This window comes from Arabidopsis thaliana, assembly GCF_000001735.4.
Source record: "Arabidopsis thaliana chromosome 1 sequence".
Lineage (NCBI taxonomy): Eukaryota > Viridiplantae > Streptophyta > Magnoliopsida > Brassicales > Brassicaceae > Arabidopsis > Arabidopsis thaliana.
The window spans coordinates 18,740,391-18,759,584 of NC_003070.9; the positions used below are offsets into that span (position 1 = coordinate 18,740,391).

General features: G+C 33.5%; 4 protein-coding genes and 1 long non-coding RNA gene across 6 annotated transcripts; 3 read left to right on the plus strand and 2 right to left on the minus strand.

Annotated features, from left to right (window-relative positions):
• The first annotated feature begins 1,636 nt into the window (after window positions 1-1,636).
• PRK5 (Leucine-rich repeat protein kinase family protein) lies at window positions 1,637-4,415 on the plus strand. Its single transcript, NM_103943.3, has 3 exons — window positions 1,637-2,489; window positions 2,676-3,350; window positions 3,435-4,415. The coding sequence occupies exons 1-3, from the start codon at window positions 1,781-1,783 to the stop codon at window positions 4,109-4,111; spliced, it is 2,061 nt and encodes a 686-aa protein (NP_175476.2). The 5' UTR covers window positions 1,637-1,780; the 3' UTR covers window positions 4,112-4,415.
• A 3,435-nt stretch (window positions 4,416-7,850) lies between these two features.
• On the plus strand, window positions 7,851-10,948 carry AT1G50620 (RING/FYVE/PHD zinc finger superfamily protein). Its single transcript, NM_103944.3, has 4 exons — window positions 7,851-8,545; window positions 8,625-8,676; window positions 8,769-8,945; window positions 9,354-10,948. Exons 1-4 carry the CDS (start codon window positions 8,147-8,149, stop codon window positions 10,613-10,615), a joined length of 1,890 nt encoding a protein of 629 aa, NP_175477.1. The 5' UTR covers window positions 7,851-8,146; the 3' UTR covers window positions 10,616-10,948.
• A 117-nt stretch (window positions 10,949-11,065) lies between these two features.
• Window positions 11,066-13,551, minus strand: AT1G50630 (extracellular ligand-gated ion channel protein (DUF3537)). Of its 2 annotated transcripts, NM_103945.2 has the most exons (4): window positions 12,745-13,551; window positions 11,909-12,358; window positions 11,485-11,824; window positions 11,066-11,400 (listed from the first exon to the last, which is right to left on the minus strand). In NM_103945.2, the coding sequence occupies exons 1-4, from the start codon at window positions 13,177-13,179 to the stop codon at window positions 11,264-11,266; spliced, it is 1,362 nt and encodes a 453-aa protein (NP_564578.1). In that variant the 5' UTR covers window positions 13,180-13,551; the 3' UTR covers window positions 11,066-11,263. The 2 variants fall into 2 exon arrangements, with proteins under 2 accessions (NP_564578.1, NP_001031167.1); NM_001036090.2 differs by having other exon boundaries at window positions 11,066-11,824.
• A 1,788-nt stretch (window positions 13,552-15,339) lies between these two features.
• AT1G07657 lies at window positions 15,340-15,651 on the plus strand. The gene has a single exon (NR_139286.1). It is a non-coding gene; the product is annotated as an other RNA (long non-coding RNA).
• A 930-nt stretch (window positions 15,652-16,581) lies between these two features.
• ERF3 (ethylene responsive element binding factor 3) lies at window positions 16,582-18,318 on the minus strand. The gene has a single exon (NM_103946.3). It carries the CDS (start codon window positions 17,887-17,889, stop codon window positions 17,212-17,214), a length of 678 nt encoding a protein of 225 aa, NP_175479.1. The 5' UTR covers window positions 17,890-18,318; the 3' UTR covers window positions 16,582-17,211.
• Between the last annotated feature and the right edge of the window lie 876 nt (window positions 18,319-19,194).

Sequence of the window (19,194 nt, forward strand, 5' to 3'; positions counted from 1 at the left end):
AACTTTGTTTTGGGTAGGGAGTACTACTATACATAATTAATGTAGCATAAAGCATAACGATATATTTTCGCCTTAAAACTGTAAACTTAACCGTAATAAAATTGTGTGCCGCATGTCTAAATAATTCGTGTGTTCATCTTTTAGTGAAGTAATAAAAGGCAAGGGTAAAATGGTCCGCACAGACGCAGACATCGATGAGATCGAAAACAAAAGTAACGAGATGAGACCAAACGTGCAAGCCATGGGTTGGTCCAACACTTATCATTTTTAGGCCTAAAAGTTTGTGATTATTCCCTGCCTTTTTATCCTCCCATTTTTTCTTTTATTTACCAACATATTTTCTTTTTACATACATCAGTGAGATTTTTTCGACTTTTTTTTCAACTTCGTGTTCAAAGATCAGCGAGTTTTTTAGTTTGACTATTGATGCATCATACATTTGTTTAACCAGTGGTACATACATACGATTGATACACTTTTACAATCCACGTATTTACGACAAATGTGAATTAATATTTAATACACTTTATTATTAAATTCAGGCGTCTTTCTTTTGTGAAAAAAAAACACTTAATTATATGCATTCATTCTATAATTACTCATTTCATTATTAATTTCGTAAGTAATTATTTAGTATTATACTACTACCCCGCAGTACCATATTATCAGCTTTGAATACCCATAAATAACTAGTTTGATAACTACAATGGATTGGATTGAAACATTAGTAGACTAGGAAAAATCTCTTTTATATAATACTAGTATTCAAAAACAAAAACAAAAACTGTTATCAAATATACATCCACTTTAGTATGTTTTCCAGTACGAACCGAAATTGGAGTATGGACACTGCATAAGCAGCAGAAATGTGTACTTGAAAGGTTCACACCTTAAGATTTCATGCCGACCAATCGTGTCGGCCCACCAACACTTTAAAGCTCTTTAACCCAATTCCGCGTTCTTTCAGAAGAACAATTTCAGCATTCAACTTTTTGACCTTCCATTTTCTTTTTCTTCATTTTTTTACATTTGATTTTCTCCCCATAAAGTTTAATTTTATCATTGTTTATGTCTTTTGTCTTTTTTATGTCTTTCCTCGAGTAACACTGTCCGAAAATAACAACTCTTAATCGTGCGCAGTCACATAATTTAGGAATAACAAAGTCATCCTTTATAATTTCATTACTAGAATTTTGAAAAGAAAATTAAGAGACTACTAAGTTTTACTCCTAGTTTGACTGACCATATTTGTCGATTAATTTATAAAACATGTTGTTTGTTTGTTTTTAACGGGTAACTGGTGATAAAACAGAAATCTCTAAAACTCTACCGAGTTATATCACATTACTTGTTTAATTGGTTCAGATATTATCATCATCATATAGAACAATCCACCAGTTATGCCTGATTCTTAAAATCAGTTATACCAAAATAATTCTCATATAGAGAGAAAAATAAATTTGGTTGGAACTAAAGCAAATGACAAATCAGTACAACAACGATTACATGTATATATAACTTAAAAAGTTAAAACAAGATAATTGAATGGTTATCCAAAGAACTCTCTCACCTAATAATAATCTTAAGATGCCACAAATCCAAAAAAAAATAATCACAATTTTGCAAATTTAAATACTTTGCTTTGTCTATTCTTGGTAGGTTTTGTTTTTCTCTCTTCCGTTCACACAATTTCTTGGCGATCACGAAAGACAAAAAAGAAAAAGAAGAAAACAAGAGATTTCACATCAATCAAATCGATTCCATTGCGCGTGTAACCGCAATGCGCAATTGGGAGGACCCGTTTACGCTTGCGTGTAACACGGCCTTGAAGAAGAATCTACCTTCTTGCATTTTCATCATCATCTTTATCAGCGTGTTATGTCCGGTGGCAATGTCTCAGGTGGTTGTGCCGGATTCAGATGCAGATTGTCTCTTGCGATTCAAAGATACATTAGCAAATGGTTCAGAATTTCGTAGTTGGGATCCATTATCATCACCATGTCAAGGAAATACAGCAAATTGGTTTGGTGTTCTTTGTAGCAATTACGTTTGGGGATTACAACTTGAGGGAATGGGTTTGACCGGGAAACTAAACCTCGACCCATTGGTTCCAATGAAGAATCTGCGAACCATAAGCTTCATGAACAATAACTTCAATGGCCCAATGCCTCAAGTTAAGAGGTTTACTTCGCTGAAATCTTTGTATTTGTCTAATAACCGGTTTTCGGGGGAGATACCCGCAGATGCATTTCTAGGTATGCCACTTTTGAAGAAAATTTTGCTGGCTAATAACGCATTCCGAGGAACAATTCCTTCTTCTCTAGCCTCTTTGCCAATGCTTTTAGAGTTGAGGCTAAATGGTAATCAATTTCAAGGGCAAATACCATCTTTTCAACAGAAGGATCTTAAATTAGCTAGCTTTGAAAACAATGATCTCGATGGACCGATACCTGAAAGTCTTCGAAACATGGATCCAGGCTCTTTTGCAGGTAACAATAAAAATGTTCTACATATTAATATTGTCATATAATGCTTTTAGAATCAAATGTCAACATGACATCCTTTTTAGGTGTGCAACTAGAGAATTCATTATTTTCATATAAATTTTGCATAAACCTTTCAAGAGTTTGATGCATTTTTGATGACATGAATATTCTATGTTTTGTAAATTGTAGGTAACAAAGGTTTGTGTGATGCTCCCTTAAGTCCATGTTCCTCTTCCTCTCCGGGGGTTCCTGTTGTTCCGGTATCTCCCGTTGATCCAAAATCTACTTCTCCTCCCACGGGGAAAAAGGCCGGATCTTTTTACACTCTAGCAATCATTTTGATTGTTATTGGCATAATACTAGTGATCATCGCGCTTGTGTTCTGTTTCGTTCAATCAAGAAGACGTAATTTCTTGTCAGCTTATCCTTCTTCTGCGGGAAAAGAAAGGATAGAGAGCTATAATTATCATCAATCCACAAACAAGAACAATAAACCCGCAGAATCCGTAAATCACACAAGGAGAGGATCGATGCCTGATCCAGGAGGAAGGCTTCTATTCGTGAGGGACGATATTCAAAGATTCGATCTTCAAGATCTTTTGAGAGCTTCAGCTGAAGTTCTTGGTAGCGGAACATTTGGTGCTTCATACAAAGCAGCGATATCTAGTGGACAAACATTGGTTGTGAAGAGGTATAAACATATGAACAATGTCGGAAGAGATGAGTTTCATGAGCATATGAGACGGTTAGGGAGATTAAACCATCCAAATATATTGCCTCTCGTTGCTTACTATTACCGTAGAGAGGAGAAGCTTCTAGTCACTGAATTTATGCCCAACAGTAGCTTGGCAAGCCATCTTCATGGTATGTTTGAATAAGAATTGTTAATAATTTGACATTTTATAAAACTTTTTGTGAATACTAACTATTTGAATTATACGTTCGCAGCGAATAATTCCGCTGGATTGGATTGGATAACACGTTTAAAGATCATAAAAGGAGTAGCAAAGGGTTTATCTTACTTGTTTGACGAGCTTCCAACACTAACAATCCCTCATGGTCATATGAAGTCATCGAATATTGTTTTAGACGATTCATTCGAGCCATTGTTAACAGATTACGCTCTAAGACCTATGATGAGCTCAGAGCACGCACATAACTTCATGACAGCTTACAAATCGCCAGAGTATAGACCTTCGAAAGGACAAATCATAACGAAGAAGACAGATGTTTGGTGTTTTGGTGTGTTGATCTTGGAAGTTTTGACAGGAAGATTCCCTGAAAATTACTTAACGCAAGGTTATGATTCTAACATGAGTCTTGTGACTTGGGTTAACGATATGGTTAAGGAGAAGAAAACAGGTGACGTGTTCGACAAGGAAATGAAAGGGAAGAAGAATTGTAAAGCGGAAATGATTAATTTGTTGAAAATTGGTTTGAGATGTTGCGAAGAAGAAGAAGAGAGGAGGATGGATATGAGAGAAGTTGTGGAGATGGTTGAGATGTTGAGAGAAGGAGAATCTGAAGATGATTTTGGTTCTATGGATCATCGAGGGACTCATAATAATGTGTATTCTTCCATGTTGTTAGACGATGATGACTTTGGTTTCTCGATGAATCGATGAGTTTCAGATTTTCGGTTGCTTTTAGGAATATTGAAAAAGTTTCAAAAAAAGGTGGTTATTCCGGCGGAAGTAGCTTCACCGGAGCCGGAGGGAAGAATGAAGAACATGTGCTTGGTTTTTCTTCTTTTTAAGGTTAATGCAGATAAAAAATGTATGAGAATGTAATGGACTAAAACATGTAAATATATTATGTATCTGTATTAATGTATATTACCATCATCATCAGCTTTAGGTCTTGAATCCAACAAATGATTTGTGTTTTATTTTTTTTTGCCTTTTCAATTTTATATACCATTCTCGTCGTGTTATAAGTGTAGATTATTTTTTTCTAACATTTATATATATATATATATATATATATATATATATATATATATATATATATATATATTATCATCGTCAGCTGTATTTTGGCCTTAACATTTCATTTTTGCTTTATATATGCGTTCACTAGATCAGCATTAATATTTTGTATAAATTAAATTGTATATTTTGTTTGAATTACATAAAAAATATTATAGTATAAAAATGATGTCATAATATTTTTTAATATTTTTACTATTTGCATATAATGCTTCATTAGATTGACTTTGTTTAAAAATGTTATTTTTATAATAAATACAACATATGTAGTTTTAAGTAAATGTGTAAAATTTGTATATAATTGTTTTGGTAAGAAACATTTTTCTTTTGTATTAGAGGATCTAATTTTTGGCCTAACTTAGAATTAGTCTTTGTATAGTATTTTGGTTACATTTGTAGACCTAATTGGGGCCTATATTAGATTATCTTTGATAGGGCTGACGAAAAAACGGACCCGATAACCAACCTAATACCCGAACCAAAAAACTGGGTTAGGGCGGGTTAAAATTTTAGGAAATTTCCTTATTGGGTAGACTTTTAATAAACCCGTGGATATCCGATTGGTCCGGAAATTATCCGTTACCCAAAAGGAGTATTCAAAAACCCAAACATTAATTTAATATCCAAAATATTAATTATATTTAATCGTAATGTTATCTAATTATCTAAGATTATAATTATAAATATAAATATGTCAATTAATTTTGGACCTAAATATCCAAAACAACTAAACTATTCAAAAAATATTTGTTATGTTTGTCAAAATTTAGTAAAATATATTCAAATATAATTAAATTTATTAAAACTTAACAAATTTAAAAAAAAATTTGTTTGGACACTCGCTATCTACATAAAAATTTCCCGTTTCTTTTTTTTTGGGTATTTTTAGGGTCTGAAACTTTTTCCAAACTGACCCAAACCCAACTGGATCTGACCCAAACCAGAACCGAATATTTAGAATTATTCTATTAGGTAGTAAATCAATACCCATTAATCCCAAACCCGAACGGGTTCTACCCGAACTCGAATGGGTTACTCATATGCCCAACTCTATTCTGTGATTTAATTATCTAAAAACTCCCAAAAACACATATATTTTGCTGATTACTTTTAAAAAAAAAATTTACATCCTCTTCTGCCAAAATCATCTTATAAGACATCACAAAACCTTTGCAATAATAATTTCATGAATGAATAATCCTAATTTGAATATACCAAGAGGTTTTGAAAGGTTTTAACTTTTTGATAGGTGTGTATGTGAGAAGGTACAGACATCGTGATATTAATCTGCTTATTTATAATTTCAACTTGTAGTATACCGTAGGTAGGCTTATATTTTACTTAAACTAAAAACTTTTATTGTAAAGATGATTATAAATATATGATATTATTTTATTTGATTTTAAATGTACAGTAAACTGCGAGTTGTATATGTTTTGTTGATATTATTTATATTGTTTAGTGTTTAAAATTATACACTTGTATTTTGATTATTAATTTTAGAGTTTCACCTGTAGTATACCATCTTGTATTAATATCGATTTAAACCCGTCAATTCTAGGATTTTCTAGCTTGTATTAAAAATTGAATCACATCATACACATAAAAAAATCTAATATGTTTTTTTTTTAACACAAAAAATCTAATATGTTATTAATTATTGTAGTATATAAGATTATAAAATTTTAAAATAATATGTATGAAATTGAATATAAATATTCAAATTGTGACTCAGTACTCAGTATAAAATTTTCTTAAATCTATTTTTGACCCGTTATAATATTTTTTCATGTATTGAACAGTTTATATTCGTTTTTAAAAATTCAAATTATAGCATATGCGAAAAAACTCTAATTATTGTTTTATAACGATGATATTATTTTTTCGCAAAAATAGAATCATATAAAGATGAGAGGTGTACTATAATAATTAATAAAAAATTAATATGATAATTTGGATATCAAATCTAATTAGTTGATTTTAATTGGTTACTTTTTTGGAAATTAATAATGTATTTCGTTTTTTAATTAAATTTAATTAATTAAATTAGTATTTGACTTTTTAATTTTTAAAGAGATGAATTAATTTACTTTTTAAATTTTATTTCTAATGGCATACCTATGTAATTACTTACAAAAAATAAGGTTATATTTAAAATGTACTTCCCAAATAATATAGTAGAATGTGCTTTAGTTGGTTGAATACATAATACATTACAACAAATTGGAAAAAATTGTATGTACTTTTTTTTATTTTTCTAATCTATTTAATTAACCGAGTTTTTTTGTCTTCTTTATTCCATCTTTTTCAACTGTAGATCGGTAATATCCTCTCCCAAGGTAATGAATAGAAAACATGAGTTGTAGAGATTATATTGATGATGTCGTACCATTGCATGTACATTATAGATATATGTTAAGTCAAGAGGAGAAGAAGGAAGAGAAATTATTCGAATCTCGAAGATGTCTTGATAAGATCTCATGACACTTCAGGTACATTACAAAGCTATTCTTGGATACCCAAAGAAATTTCTCTTCAAAATATAATTTGAAATCTCACCATCGATTTCACGAAACCTGAATCATGTAGACAGAGAGGTCTGTTTTTGGGCTCGATTATGCATAAAAATAGGACTACATATCAAAGGCCAATATTTTTTTGGTTAGGATGAATCTTTGAGGTGGTGATGAAAATTTATATTAAGAGTATGAGAGCATTTGTTTTCTAAACCCTAAAAATAAACTTATATAAAACATTTATTAGAATGTGATCTGTATTCATATCTCTCAATCCGATAAGCTATTATAATACAACGAATACAAATCTGAAATTCTACACTTTATTGACATGTACATCTAATCATCGGGGTACCTTTATATATCACCTAATCACAACCATTCATAAATATACAAATTGTTTCCATAAATATCAACCTAATTAAATTGTAAATATATATTTTTAACAAAATATTTGCTGTAGCACATGGTCTAAAACCTCGGTTGATCAATTTGATCATTGGATTTTCAGATTCGAAGCCTGACAGCGGAAAATATTTTGTTAATATATCCAAAAATAAAAATAAAAAAAAAGACTATAGCCTTATAAGAAAACCAAAGTACTGTATATAATAAGATATCCAAATACAAATTATCTTCCTCTAAAACTTAAATTTACTTTTGTGTTAGGTATGAGATTTTGGCATAATTGAACTCAGCATATCAAATTGAACCTCTATAATATGGGCTTATGGGAATAAGAAAAACTTAAAAACCCACTTTCCCTATCCTGTTTAGTAGAAGTATATACTAAAGGCCTAATATATTCAGGCCCAACTTTATTTGATTTATCTCTCTAGAAAATAACTAAGCCGAAGCACCACGCCTCTCCGCAACCCCTCTCTCTCTCTCTCTCTCTCTCTCTCTCTCTATCTTCTAGCTGCTGCAAAACTCTTTTGTAAATTTCGTTAATCGTCACTCTAAAAATTCCCCCAAATTTTTACCCGCGAAAAATTAGGTTTTGTGACGTTTTAATCTTTTAATTTTCTTTTCAAAATTTTGAAGAACAAAAAAAAAAACCTCAGATCTTCCCTCTTTCTCTCTTCTAGGGTTTCTCTCTCACTCACTCACTGATTCGTTTCTTTCGCGGCTCTCTTTCTCTCCTCTCGTGTTGAGAATGGATGTGGCCATTAGTGATGATGTACCGGTGAATCTCGAATCGGTTGAAGAAAAGAGAGATGAAGAAACTGTGGAAGAATCGCCGGTGAAGAAGAAGAAGCCACGTTTTGATGAGGAAGTGAATAGAGTGGCGGAGATTGTATTGGTGTTATCGGCATTGCGGAAGATTCGAGGTGGGAAACCCCCGACGGAATTGGAGATTGATCTAATGGTGGAAGCTAAATCGAAATTGGTTGACATGTGTCAAGAGTTTACTCCCAAGGATATTATTGGTGTTGATGCTATTGGAGCTGTCATTGAAGATCTCGGTTTCAATGGTAAGCTTAAGGATCAGAGATTAGGGTTTCGAGCTCCTAAATTAACCATCTCTGAGAAGCTATCTCTTGGCAAGAGAAAGGTTTGTCTCCTCCTTTCTTCTTCAATCTCACTGCAATTTATAGACAAATCCGAAATATCTTTATATGTTGTTTTGGTAGATGGAGGAATTGAAAAAGAATCCAGTAGTATCAACTACATCTACATCTCCAGGTATGACTTTGCTTACAGTCAGTAATTTTAAGTAAACTAATAACTTTCAGGAGTCAGTCATGATAAAGTTCTCCACTGTATGATTTTTGCAGCAGTAAATAATGTTTCTATGGCGCATCAGTGGCCTAATAGCGAGATGAAGGCATCCGCTAGTTCTGTTAATGCATCTGGAAGCCATTACGTTAGGGAAGCGTCAGGAATAACACAAGCTAGAATGGAGAGACCACAGTTTAAGTCAGATTTGCATACCGGTACTTCTCAGGGACCAGGTATCTCCACTTTGCTTACCTCGTTCTGTCCCCATTTTATATTCTAGAGATATTCAGACTGGTAGAAGAAATAGCTCAAGTTTTGTGTTAGCTAGTGAATGTTTTTGGTCATTTTGTTGATTTGCTGTGGATTTGTATTATACTTTAGAAGTTTAAATCTTATTGAAGAATCTCATAGTGCCACTTCTGAGTATTAGTGCCGATTTTCAGAGTGTTTTTATAAGTTTTGTTGTCTGTATGACTTCTTTATTTTCTTTCGACACTTGGTATTATATTCTTTATATGATCTGGTTGATCAGTTCCTTTTGGCCATGAGGTTTTCATTTTGAGTTTGAATCTCATATCTTCTCTTGGCCATGAGTTTTTTTATTATGATCTCTCACGTTATTACCCTTTCTTATACACCAGCAGTTCCTGCCGGAAATTATTTTGGGAATACTACAACTTGGTCTGCCCAACCTCATTCCAGTACCTCCACCATATCATTTGGTACTGCATCAGATAGCAAGGTTCCTGTTCCGAGTTCTTCCAGAATCTCAGATCCGAGCTTTAGACCATTTATGTCTCAAACTCCACCAGGTGCATTCCCAGGCATGAAAGGAGCAACTTATGGTCAAACTTCTTCACCTTTTGGAAACAACAACCATGCTGAAATTGCTAAGTTAATCCACAAAGTTCTGCAACCGCGGGCTAAACAAAATCTCTTGTGGAACCCACCTTCAAGAGAATACATGAGTAAAGCAATGACATGCCAAATATGTCAAGGAACTATCAATGAAATAGAAACGGTGCTAATCTGTGATGCTTGTGAAAAGGGATATCACTTGAAATGTCTACATGCTCACAATATAAAAGGTGTTCCGAAATCTGAATGGCATTGCTCAAGATGTGTGCAATTATACAATGGCAAGTCTTTTCCTCCTAAATACGGCCGTGTCATGAGAAGCGCCACTACAGCAAAAATGTCTTCTAGTACAGCCGAAGTTCAATTACCCGCAGAGAAGGGGGTTGGTAAAATGGATCAAAAGGTTAGTCAAGAGGGAATGCCACATCTCGAGACAGCAAAACCAACTAAGGATTCAGCTATGGAACAAACAGTTGAAGCTGAAGATGTAGCTATGAATCCAATAGTTGAAAAAGCTATGAGTGAAATGGTGGAAGCTGAAGGTGCAGCTATTAATCCAATAGTTGAAGCTGAAGATGGAGCTATGAATCCAATAGTTGAAAAAGCAATGAGTCAAATAGTTGAAGCTGAAGATGCAGCTATTAATCAAGCAGTTGATGCTAACTTTCAAACACAAGCTCCCACAGGAAACGATGATGCTGAGAGTGATGATCCTTCGGAACCAGTATCTCACTCAGAGACTCTTAATCCTCCAGAACTAGAGAAAAAAGAAGTTATGAGGAAAGATGCTACTGAGAGATCTGTTTCCGCAGATTGTCAAGATAAAAACTCAAAGATCATAGCGGAATCCTCATTACAAGAGGAGATTTCAGCTTCTCAGACAGAGAACTCACCAACCCAGCCTCCTTCGCAATCTGACACAGATCATTCCCAACAGCAGAAGACGACACCAAATGTCGAAGAGGAGAAATCAGCTTCTCAGGCAGAGAACTCACCAACCCAGCCTCCTTCGCAATCCAACACAGATCATTTCCCAACAGCATAACATGACACCAAATGTCGAAGAGGCTACTATACCGAAAAATGTCACAGAAAATCCAGAGGACGACAAAAGCTGTTAATGGTTCAGACAAAAGTTACAGGGGGCAGCTCACTCTGTCCACAACAGTCGGTATTCGCACTCTATTTGGTCCTCAAGTATATATAAAGTAAGTGATGAAGTCTTTGATTTAACCTTTTGGGGTAGGTTGAATTTCTAAATCTATATTCTATGAAGTGCGTGTGTGGGCTTTCAATTTTCTGAGCAGAAGTAGTGACTGATTTAGTTTAGCTTGAACTTTTTTAAGACACTTTGTGAAATAAATCCTGAATTCACTGTAACCTTATCAATTTTCTACATCATCTAGTAACATGATATGTACTTTAGACTTTGTAGTACAAGACTCCGAAAATATGTTTACTTATTTTGCTATAATTAGAAGAATTTGTCACTTCACAAAACACGAGAGTGTATAGGCTTTTTATTTCCAATCTAATTTACAATGACATGACTCTATAACAACATTAATAATACAGTGGCGTATACAAAGCACAAATAATTTGATTTACAGTAGAAAGAAATTAGAAAGTGAAAGTGGTTCATTGCCAAAAGGCCCAAAACATTCGGATGTTTCTTGGAGATCCCAAAACAGATTCAAGAAATTCCAATGGTTTTACCAAGAAGCCAGAGAACAAGAGACAATTCAAGTCCGAAGATTGTATGGAGAGTACCTCTATCAAGTGTAAACCCATACACTGTGATTCCTGCGCTGTTATTCTCGAAATAACTCACTAAAAAAAACCCAACCAGATATCATTTTAAGTAAACCATTAAGACCAAAAAACAGCATTGCAGAAGATTTTGTATTCTCTTACCTAGAGCTTGCCGTTTTTGGAATGACATGGTACTGAAAGCATAAACAGGAATGATGTCATTATTGTCTAGATCATCTTCTTCATCACCATACTCGTCACTGTCTGATTCTGTCAACGTAACAACATCATGGACATTGTTGTTATCATTGTTGTTTCTAGCAACCAAAGTTGGAGTCTCTACTGTCTGATCAAAGGATTCTACTGTCTGATCAAAGGATTCTAACGTGGCGCATACATGCCATTTCGCAGCTAAACATGTCACAGCCTGAGCCTTGTGTGTGATCTTTGATGCACTTCGTAATAGTATCAGAAGTGCAGTAACTAATGTCATAGAACAAAGCTGAGATAAAAAAAAAAGCACACAAATGTAAGTTTTTCGAAATGGGTTTATCGAGAAATGAACATCGAGACTAAACAAACTTACAGCGAGTTCTCCAGCTCTGTAGATATTGACTTCAGTGTAGGCTTTGGTAGTAATAAGCAGAGAAGAAAACTGACTTCCAGTAACTAGAATCAATAAACATAGAATGAAAGAACGATATCTATGGCTAATGATTCTAAGATGACGTCTGATACGAAGATGTTCAGACAAGATAGAACCAACATCTGAATCAATCTGAAAGAGCTTAGCAAAGTCTTGAAGACGAAGGATCTGAAGATGGCAAATGAGACGGAAGAGAACACAAACAAGGAAGATTACGGTTGTTCGGTATAGCCAAGAACAAAGCTCCATTATACAAGCCACTGTATCGCTTAAGACAGCATTTCCTAAAAAAGGTATTCGAGATCCACCTGAAGCGTACCACCAAATTTTGTATGCACTCATTGCTGAGAAACAAGGAATCACAAAGTAGGACACAATATGAAGCGAAGTCTGCAAAATAAAATAAAAAACAATTGTAATGCTTGTGAAACAAGTAATATGGTAAAATCTAGGTTTTTACTTTTTACACAAAAATGTTTACAGCAAATAGTGAAAAAAATAACATAATTGTTTTTGTTGCTCAATCCTTAAGATGCGTCGAGTTGTTTCCTTACTTTATAATATTCATGATTCTTCTACTTTATTCTATTATTTTTTTTCAAATCTGACTTTATTCTTTGGACAAATTATTTGACATAATCCTAAAAGAATAGAATATTAACAGATATGACAGATATGAGTTTGTGACAGATATGATTATTTTTTTTTCTTTTTTTGCGATTACAGAATTTGTAAAGAAATCAAAAAAATTGTGATTCGAAAATAGAGAAACTCACATTGAGTTGATTGGTATAATTTCGTCGAACGGTTTCGCTCTCGTCCCAGAGTTTATCAAAGAAGAGGAAGCGTCGAAGACCATACTTGCTAACGAATCTGGTGAGACAGAGGAAAGAGACGGTGGCGACGCTGCTTAGAGAAAGCTGAACGACGGAGTCGTAAGGTCTTGAATGGTAACTGTCGCAATCAGCACAAGCGAGGAGGAAGTGAGAGATCGCCGGAACGACGAGTGTGAAGACGATGAACATGGTCCAAGAGAGAATCGCTGTCCATGGACTAGAGTGATCTACACACATCCACCTTAGGTATTTGCGGAAGCTGTGTAGCTCGTCTTGTTGGTGTGAAACGCAGCGATTGAAGATCTTGTTCGTGTTGTTGTTGTTCTCATGGTTTATCAGCGGCTCTTTCCCGACGGCGATGTCGATGTCCGCCATCGATTAGGAAAAGCTGCTGCGGGAGAGAATGAATCAGAGTTTTTAAGAGAGAGAGATCGCGTTTGCGTTTCTTTTGACTGCGATTGGTGATGCGATCTTTGAATAGAAGTGAGATGGGAAACGCTATTTATAAGTTTGTGTTAATTTTTTTGTTTGCGTGTAAGGTGTTGTCTAAATAGGAAGGAGTTAGTGAGAGATAATATTTGGAGTATAAAATTAAGGGTCAATGTCAATTAGTCAGAGAAAAGTGTTAATTGCCTATATTTTGTTTCCAAATAAACAGTTAATTGTGTGCCATTTTACTAAGTCATTTAATGCAATCATACAAAAATGAATGTAAATGAGACTATTTGGACAAATTTTGCGGGATTGGATGGCTAAATTAACTAGATCTAGTCTTAATTAACTACTAGTATGATTGCTTTCAAATCAAAATAGTAGTCTTAATTAACTAGATCTAGTTAATGTTATTAACAAAACATGAATAACTTGTTTGTGTCAAAACTACAAACACAAACTTGATTTAGAAGATAGTTTAAGCAAAAGGTGAACACAGGCTGTGGAGTGGGGACCCACTAACCCATGTGTTTTATTCAGACCACCGTTGAAGCATCGCCACGCGTGCCGTTTGTCTGTTCCTAAATAACCATATTATCTTTTTAATCACTAAATTAGTCATTACAACAGCTATACACTCTTTTTGAATGTACGGTGATTTTCTTATTTGAATCACCGGCGGGGGATATCTTAAGTTTACTTGAAAAAAGTTTAACATTTAAGAGCATATGATTGTTTAACTCAAATAATGCTTATGATCGAATCGAATACCATGTTATCATTTACAAATTTTTAATTGAAATTGTTAATAATTGTGAATTATTTGAAATAAATTCGTTTGTTTGTATCTGGTTGATTACTTAGTGGCTATGTTTTATAGACACCATATGGAACCATATAACAAAACGGTGCTCAATTACTTATCTCACATGTTTATGAATTGATTTGTCTACCACAGTTTTTAACGTGATGAGTGAGGATGACCTACGTTTGGTTTTAGTGAAAGAACATAAATGAAAATGTTCCAATTGTTGACAAAATTTAACTCCTTCCATGATCTTTATGTTAAATTATCCTTTTGCATGCTTTATTACAACGATCATCTTTCTCTTTTCATCATATACGATTTTGGACTTCCATTATGATGCTAATCGAAATCATTTCTATGATCATATTTCTTTCGTCTAACATAATACATGACGAATTCACCGAGTACGACCATAGTAGTGTTTGTCTTGGGATTATTTTGTATATTAATTAATCTGGACATCTAAAAAGCCAGGCCCGAGCTTGTGAATAGCCCACGGCTCCAAGCCCATTATTAGCCAACAAACTGTATCTCGTTCCTTACTAAATATTCAATCTTTCTCAAATTCGAAGTGATAATCAATATTAACACTTTTTTTGGTTTTGTGAAAGGGTTTTCTAATCAATATTAACACTTTTGAATTACAGTTTATAAAACAATATCTTTAGATAAATTATTACATATAATTATAAGTTAAGATTAGGCATATTTGTTATCCAAATTTGATCTGTTATCCGACTCGTACACGTCTCAAAAAAATATTTGAAACCTTAGTATCGAATGAAGATAAAAAGTATTATAATTTTCTTATCTGCAAGTAAGTGTCAAATATCAGTATTAATTCTATTTTTTGTACCTGACCCATCACTCGCTTTATTCCCAAATTCGTAAATGTAGTTTTCATTAGTGTTTTATAATGTTACTTATATTTTTATAAATGTTTCCTTGGGTGAAAGTTAAAACCTAACTTCTAAAAACTGTTATTATTATTATCGATATATTTTAAACTTTGTAAATATTATGAATACATTTTTATTATTTATTATTAATTTTTTAATCTAAAAATCAAATTGATGCTCCAATAATATTTAGGTCCAAAATTCTAATAAAATTAACAAATAAAAAATAAGTCAATCAAATCAAAACAACTTGTCTAAAACATATATTAGGATTTGAAACTAGTCTTCTATGAAGTCTTCTCATTCTTGTCGGTTGCAATTTTTTTTCATTTTTCTCAGCTGCAAAATTGATCAAGCTTGTTGTTAATGTCTTCAATGGTGATCTTAATTGCATTTGTCGTCTTTTTTGGCTTCTGTGTGTGTCGCTTCCACTATATTAGTTGATTCTTTGTGAAGCATAAAATTCTTGCTATTCAATGTCGAGGCGGGGACACCGTGTTTGTATAAGTTCCACATATAAGGCATATGAGTCTTGAATCCTAAGACACCAACAAAGATGACAAATGGACCGATATGAAAACAAACTCTTCTCCCATTGCCCATCTCATCACACGACCCTCATGCCTCTTTGTTACAGTTACCAAATTTATTATTTATGTCGAATTGGTTGATTTAGTTAGAGTTGTGTGAAATTTTATATATCTACGGTATATTATATTATAGAATAAATTCTAGTCTCTTATACTAAAATAAAGTTATGATTTTTAATCCACGTAATTGTGGAATGAAATAATCAAATCTCAAATTTCCCAAATATTTAATAATAATAAAGGTTTGCAATATCCCTGCAATTAATTACTAATATATTGTTTCTTAAATGTTCTACATACTTTTTTTTGAACAAAAAATCTTCTATGATTTATCTCTAGTATAATCGCTGCAATTACATCACATTATTTTTTCGTAAATGTTCTATCATTATATATTTATACACTAATAAAGTTTGTTTTATATCTAACAAAAGATTCAAAGAAATTAGTTTTGGACAACAGTAAAAACAAATATGTGGGTTTGGTTAGGACCCAAAGGTCGTTTAATAGTGTTTGTGGCAGAAAAAGTAAAGTAAGATACTAGAATTTTAGGGTAACGCCGAACACAAAATCTAATCTAATGGGTCAAACACGAAAAGAATCTGCCTGCCACCATACACCTCTCAAAGATTTATTATCAATTGCCCACCAAACTCAACCAAAACAATTGTCTCAATTACCTATAAAAAAAACTTATTTAAAAAAAACAAAAGCTAGATTAAATACCCTTTTAGTACGTAAAATAAAGAAATTAGAAAAATATCACAAAAAAGACATCCAACAACACCACAATTTTTAGGTTTAAGAGACGTTTCGAAAACTTCTAAGTTCTAACAGCTTTTCCTAAACTTAAAATTTGTTTTCTGAAATTCTAAGAGTTTGGTAAATAATCCTGGAAAACATAAGATATAGCATACCCCTTATAACCTAATTACAAAAATTTAATTCAGAAAATATCAGAACCCAAGAACTTTAACAAGCTTTACCAATCTAAGATGACCATCTTGCAATTTTTTCCGATCTGGGCATTAATTTTGAAATTTTAAGATGTAAAATAAACAACCAAAAATCTTAATCTCTAATTAACCAAATCACTCACTGCTACAGAACTTGTTAAGATTCAATCCATGAACAGTTTACAAAACTAGCTTCATTTGTCTTTCTTCTAGCTTAATTCACGTGAACAAGAACTGATCTTTGAACAAAACTCATCAGAGCTCTAGAAGATGAAAAAAAGATTCTAGATTTTTTATTTAGAATCATGAGTGTTCCAAATGTATATGTTACAAAGATGGGGGTTGTTTGATCTATCTCAAGAAAAAAACGAAACCCAGATCTGCGTTTTTCTTACAGTAAAACAAACAGACACAACAGATCATCGTGTTCGGTCTTCTTCTTCTTGGTTTTGAAGATTTAGTAATAATAGTAAAATAATAATACTCTTACAATATCATCACAGAAGAAACACAGAACCAGCTCAAGCTCTCTCAAGCTCATCACCATCTTCTTCTTCTTCTTCGTTTCTTTGTCTTTCTATTTCTCCCGCATAGTAAAAATTATATGAGATCAACGAAACAGAAAATTTAAAAAAAAAAAAAAAAAGGATTTTGTTGTGTGTTTTCGATTAAAATCAAACCGATCACGGATCTGTGATTTTGATTTTGATTTTACCAATTCATTAGAGACGTAGATCGGTACAGTGAAGATCATCAGCGCCATTGAACAAGTCAACACAATCCAACGGTGGAAAATTAAGATCGAATTGAAACGGCGGATTCCGTCGCCGTGAAGACGATGCGATATCGTCGTCGTCGTCGATTACAGACGACGACGAATCGCAATCGCTGTGACAATCCTCCGGAACAACCGGTGGAGTTCTAGGATATCTCTTCGTCGTGGCCGGTTTCATCGTCGTAGGTCTGGGTCCGCTAAACGATTCAACGGTGCTGCTCATGCTGCTACTAGTAGGCCGGTTAACAATCGGGAACTGTTGTTGATGGTCGGTGAATAACCGGTGGTCCATAAACGGATCGACTTGGTTTTGATTTTGATTACGAATCTGATTAAATCGGAGATTAGGAGGAGGAGGAGAAGAAGAATCGATGGGGAAATTAGTTTTGGCTTTAGGACCACGGAGGTTACGAGCGGCGGAGTCGTAAGCGCGAGCAGCTTCTTCGGCGGAATCGAAAGTACCTAACCAAACACGAGCTTTTTTCCATGGATCACGGATCTCAGCTGCGAATCGTCCCCAAGGTCTCTTCCTTACGCCTCTGAATCTGATTTCTTTTACAGATCCGTTGATGGCGGCAACGACGGTAGGTCCGGCGACGGCGGAAGAGCCTCTTCCTCTCCTCATGATGGTGGATTTAAGAGAAAGCCAGAGGTAATGGTAATGGAGAAAGATCTAATAGAGATTGTTGAGAAAGAGAGAAAGAGAGAGGAAGATGAAGATGAGGGAGATGGTGGGAGGAATGGAGAAGATAGGAAACTCTCTCTTCAACACAAAAAGCTCTTCCTCTTCTTCTTTTCTTTTTTTTTCTTTTTTTTTTGTAATTTCAAAATGTTTTTAATAAATAAATTGTTTTTTTTGTTGTGATATTTTGAAATTTTTTAAGAATTTAAATTTGTAATATTTTGGTTGTAATAGTTTTTTTTTTTGTGCGCTCTCGAATGCTCTTCACGCCCGCCCCACAAGACCGACCAACTCGGTTTCTTATCATTTTGCTCTTTCTTTTCTTTTCGTTTTTTCTTCTTCTGTTTATTTGTTTTGATCAACCGATTTTAGAGATTACAAAACAAACCATTATTGTCAAGCTAAATTGGTGGTCAATAACCTTTTTTCTGTTCTCCTAGCCAAAATATTAGTCATGCAATTCCAAGATTAGCAAAAGAATAATAATAATAAGGGTAAGAATAAAATAAACTCATTTAAACTATTTTAGAAAATCGGTTATTTTGAAAAAAAAAAAATTTTGTTTTGTTGCAGATCAACACAAAATACCGTAGAAAGCAAAATTTTACTATAATGTTGTATTCGATTGTCATGCTTCTATGATTTATTTGTTTGACATTTTCTGATTGACACATTCTTACTCGACACTTGATTCCCTATTTTGAACATAAATTTCTCAACACTACAAAAATTATTGAAATTAAGATCATAATTGTTAAGGAAAGCATGAAAGGAGTCGAGTTGATAAAACTCTTTTTTTTTAACCCTTTGAATCATCTTATGTGATAATGTTATGTGATTCATTGATCTTAGGTTACAACTTCTCTAAACTGATTTTGTCAGTATTCGAAAACACAGCTCTAACGATACAATACTTTTGAATTACTTATTTCTAATAAAGAGATATTGTTAAAACTATTTGATTGTCTGTAAACGATTAAGTTCTTAATCGATGAAGAAGACATACTTGAAACGTGTATTCAAATAGAGGTTTGAGATTACTACTGGTTTGAATTTATTTTTTCAACAAATCATTTCATGTCAACCATAAATCTAGGAGTGGTGAATGACTTGATCTCTCAACAACTCTTATTTTTATGGTGTTGAGGAAGTGAATAAGAGCGAGTCTTCTGAGATGTAAAACAGAGCGACTTATTTTCTCACGCTCAATATTTGACTTTACAATTTCTCGTAGCTCTACCACGAATT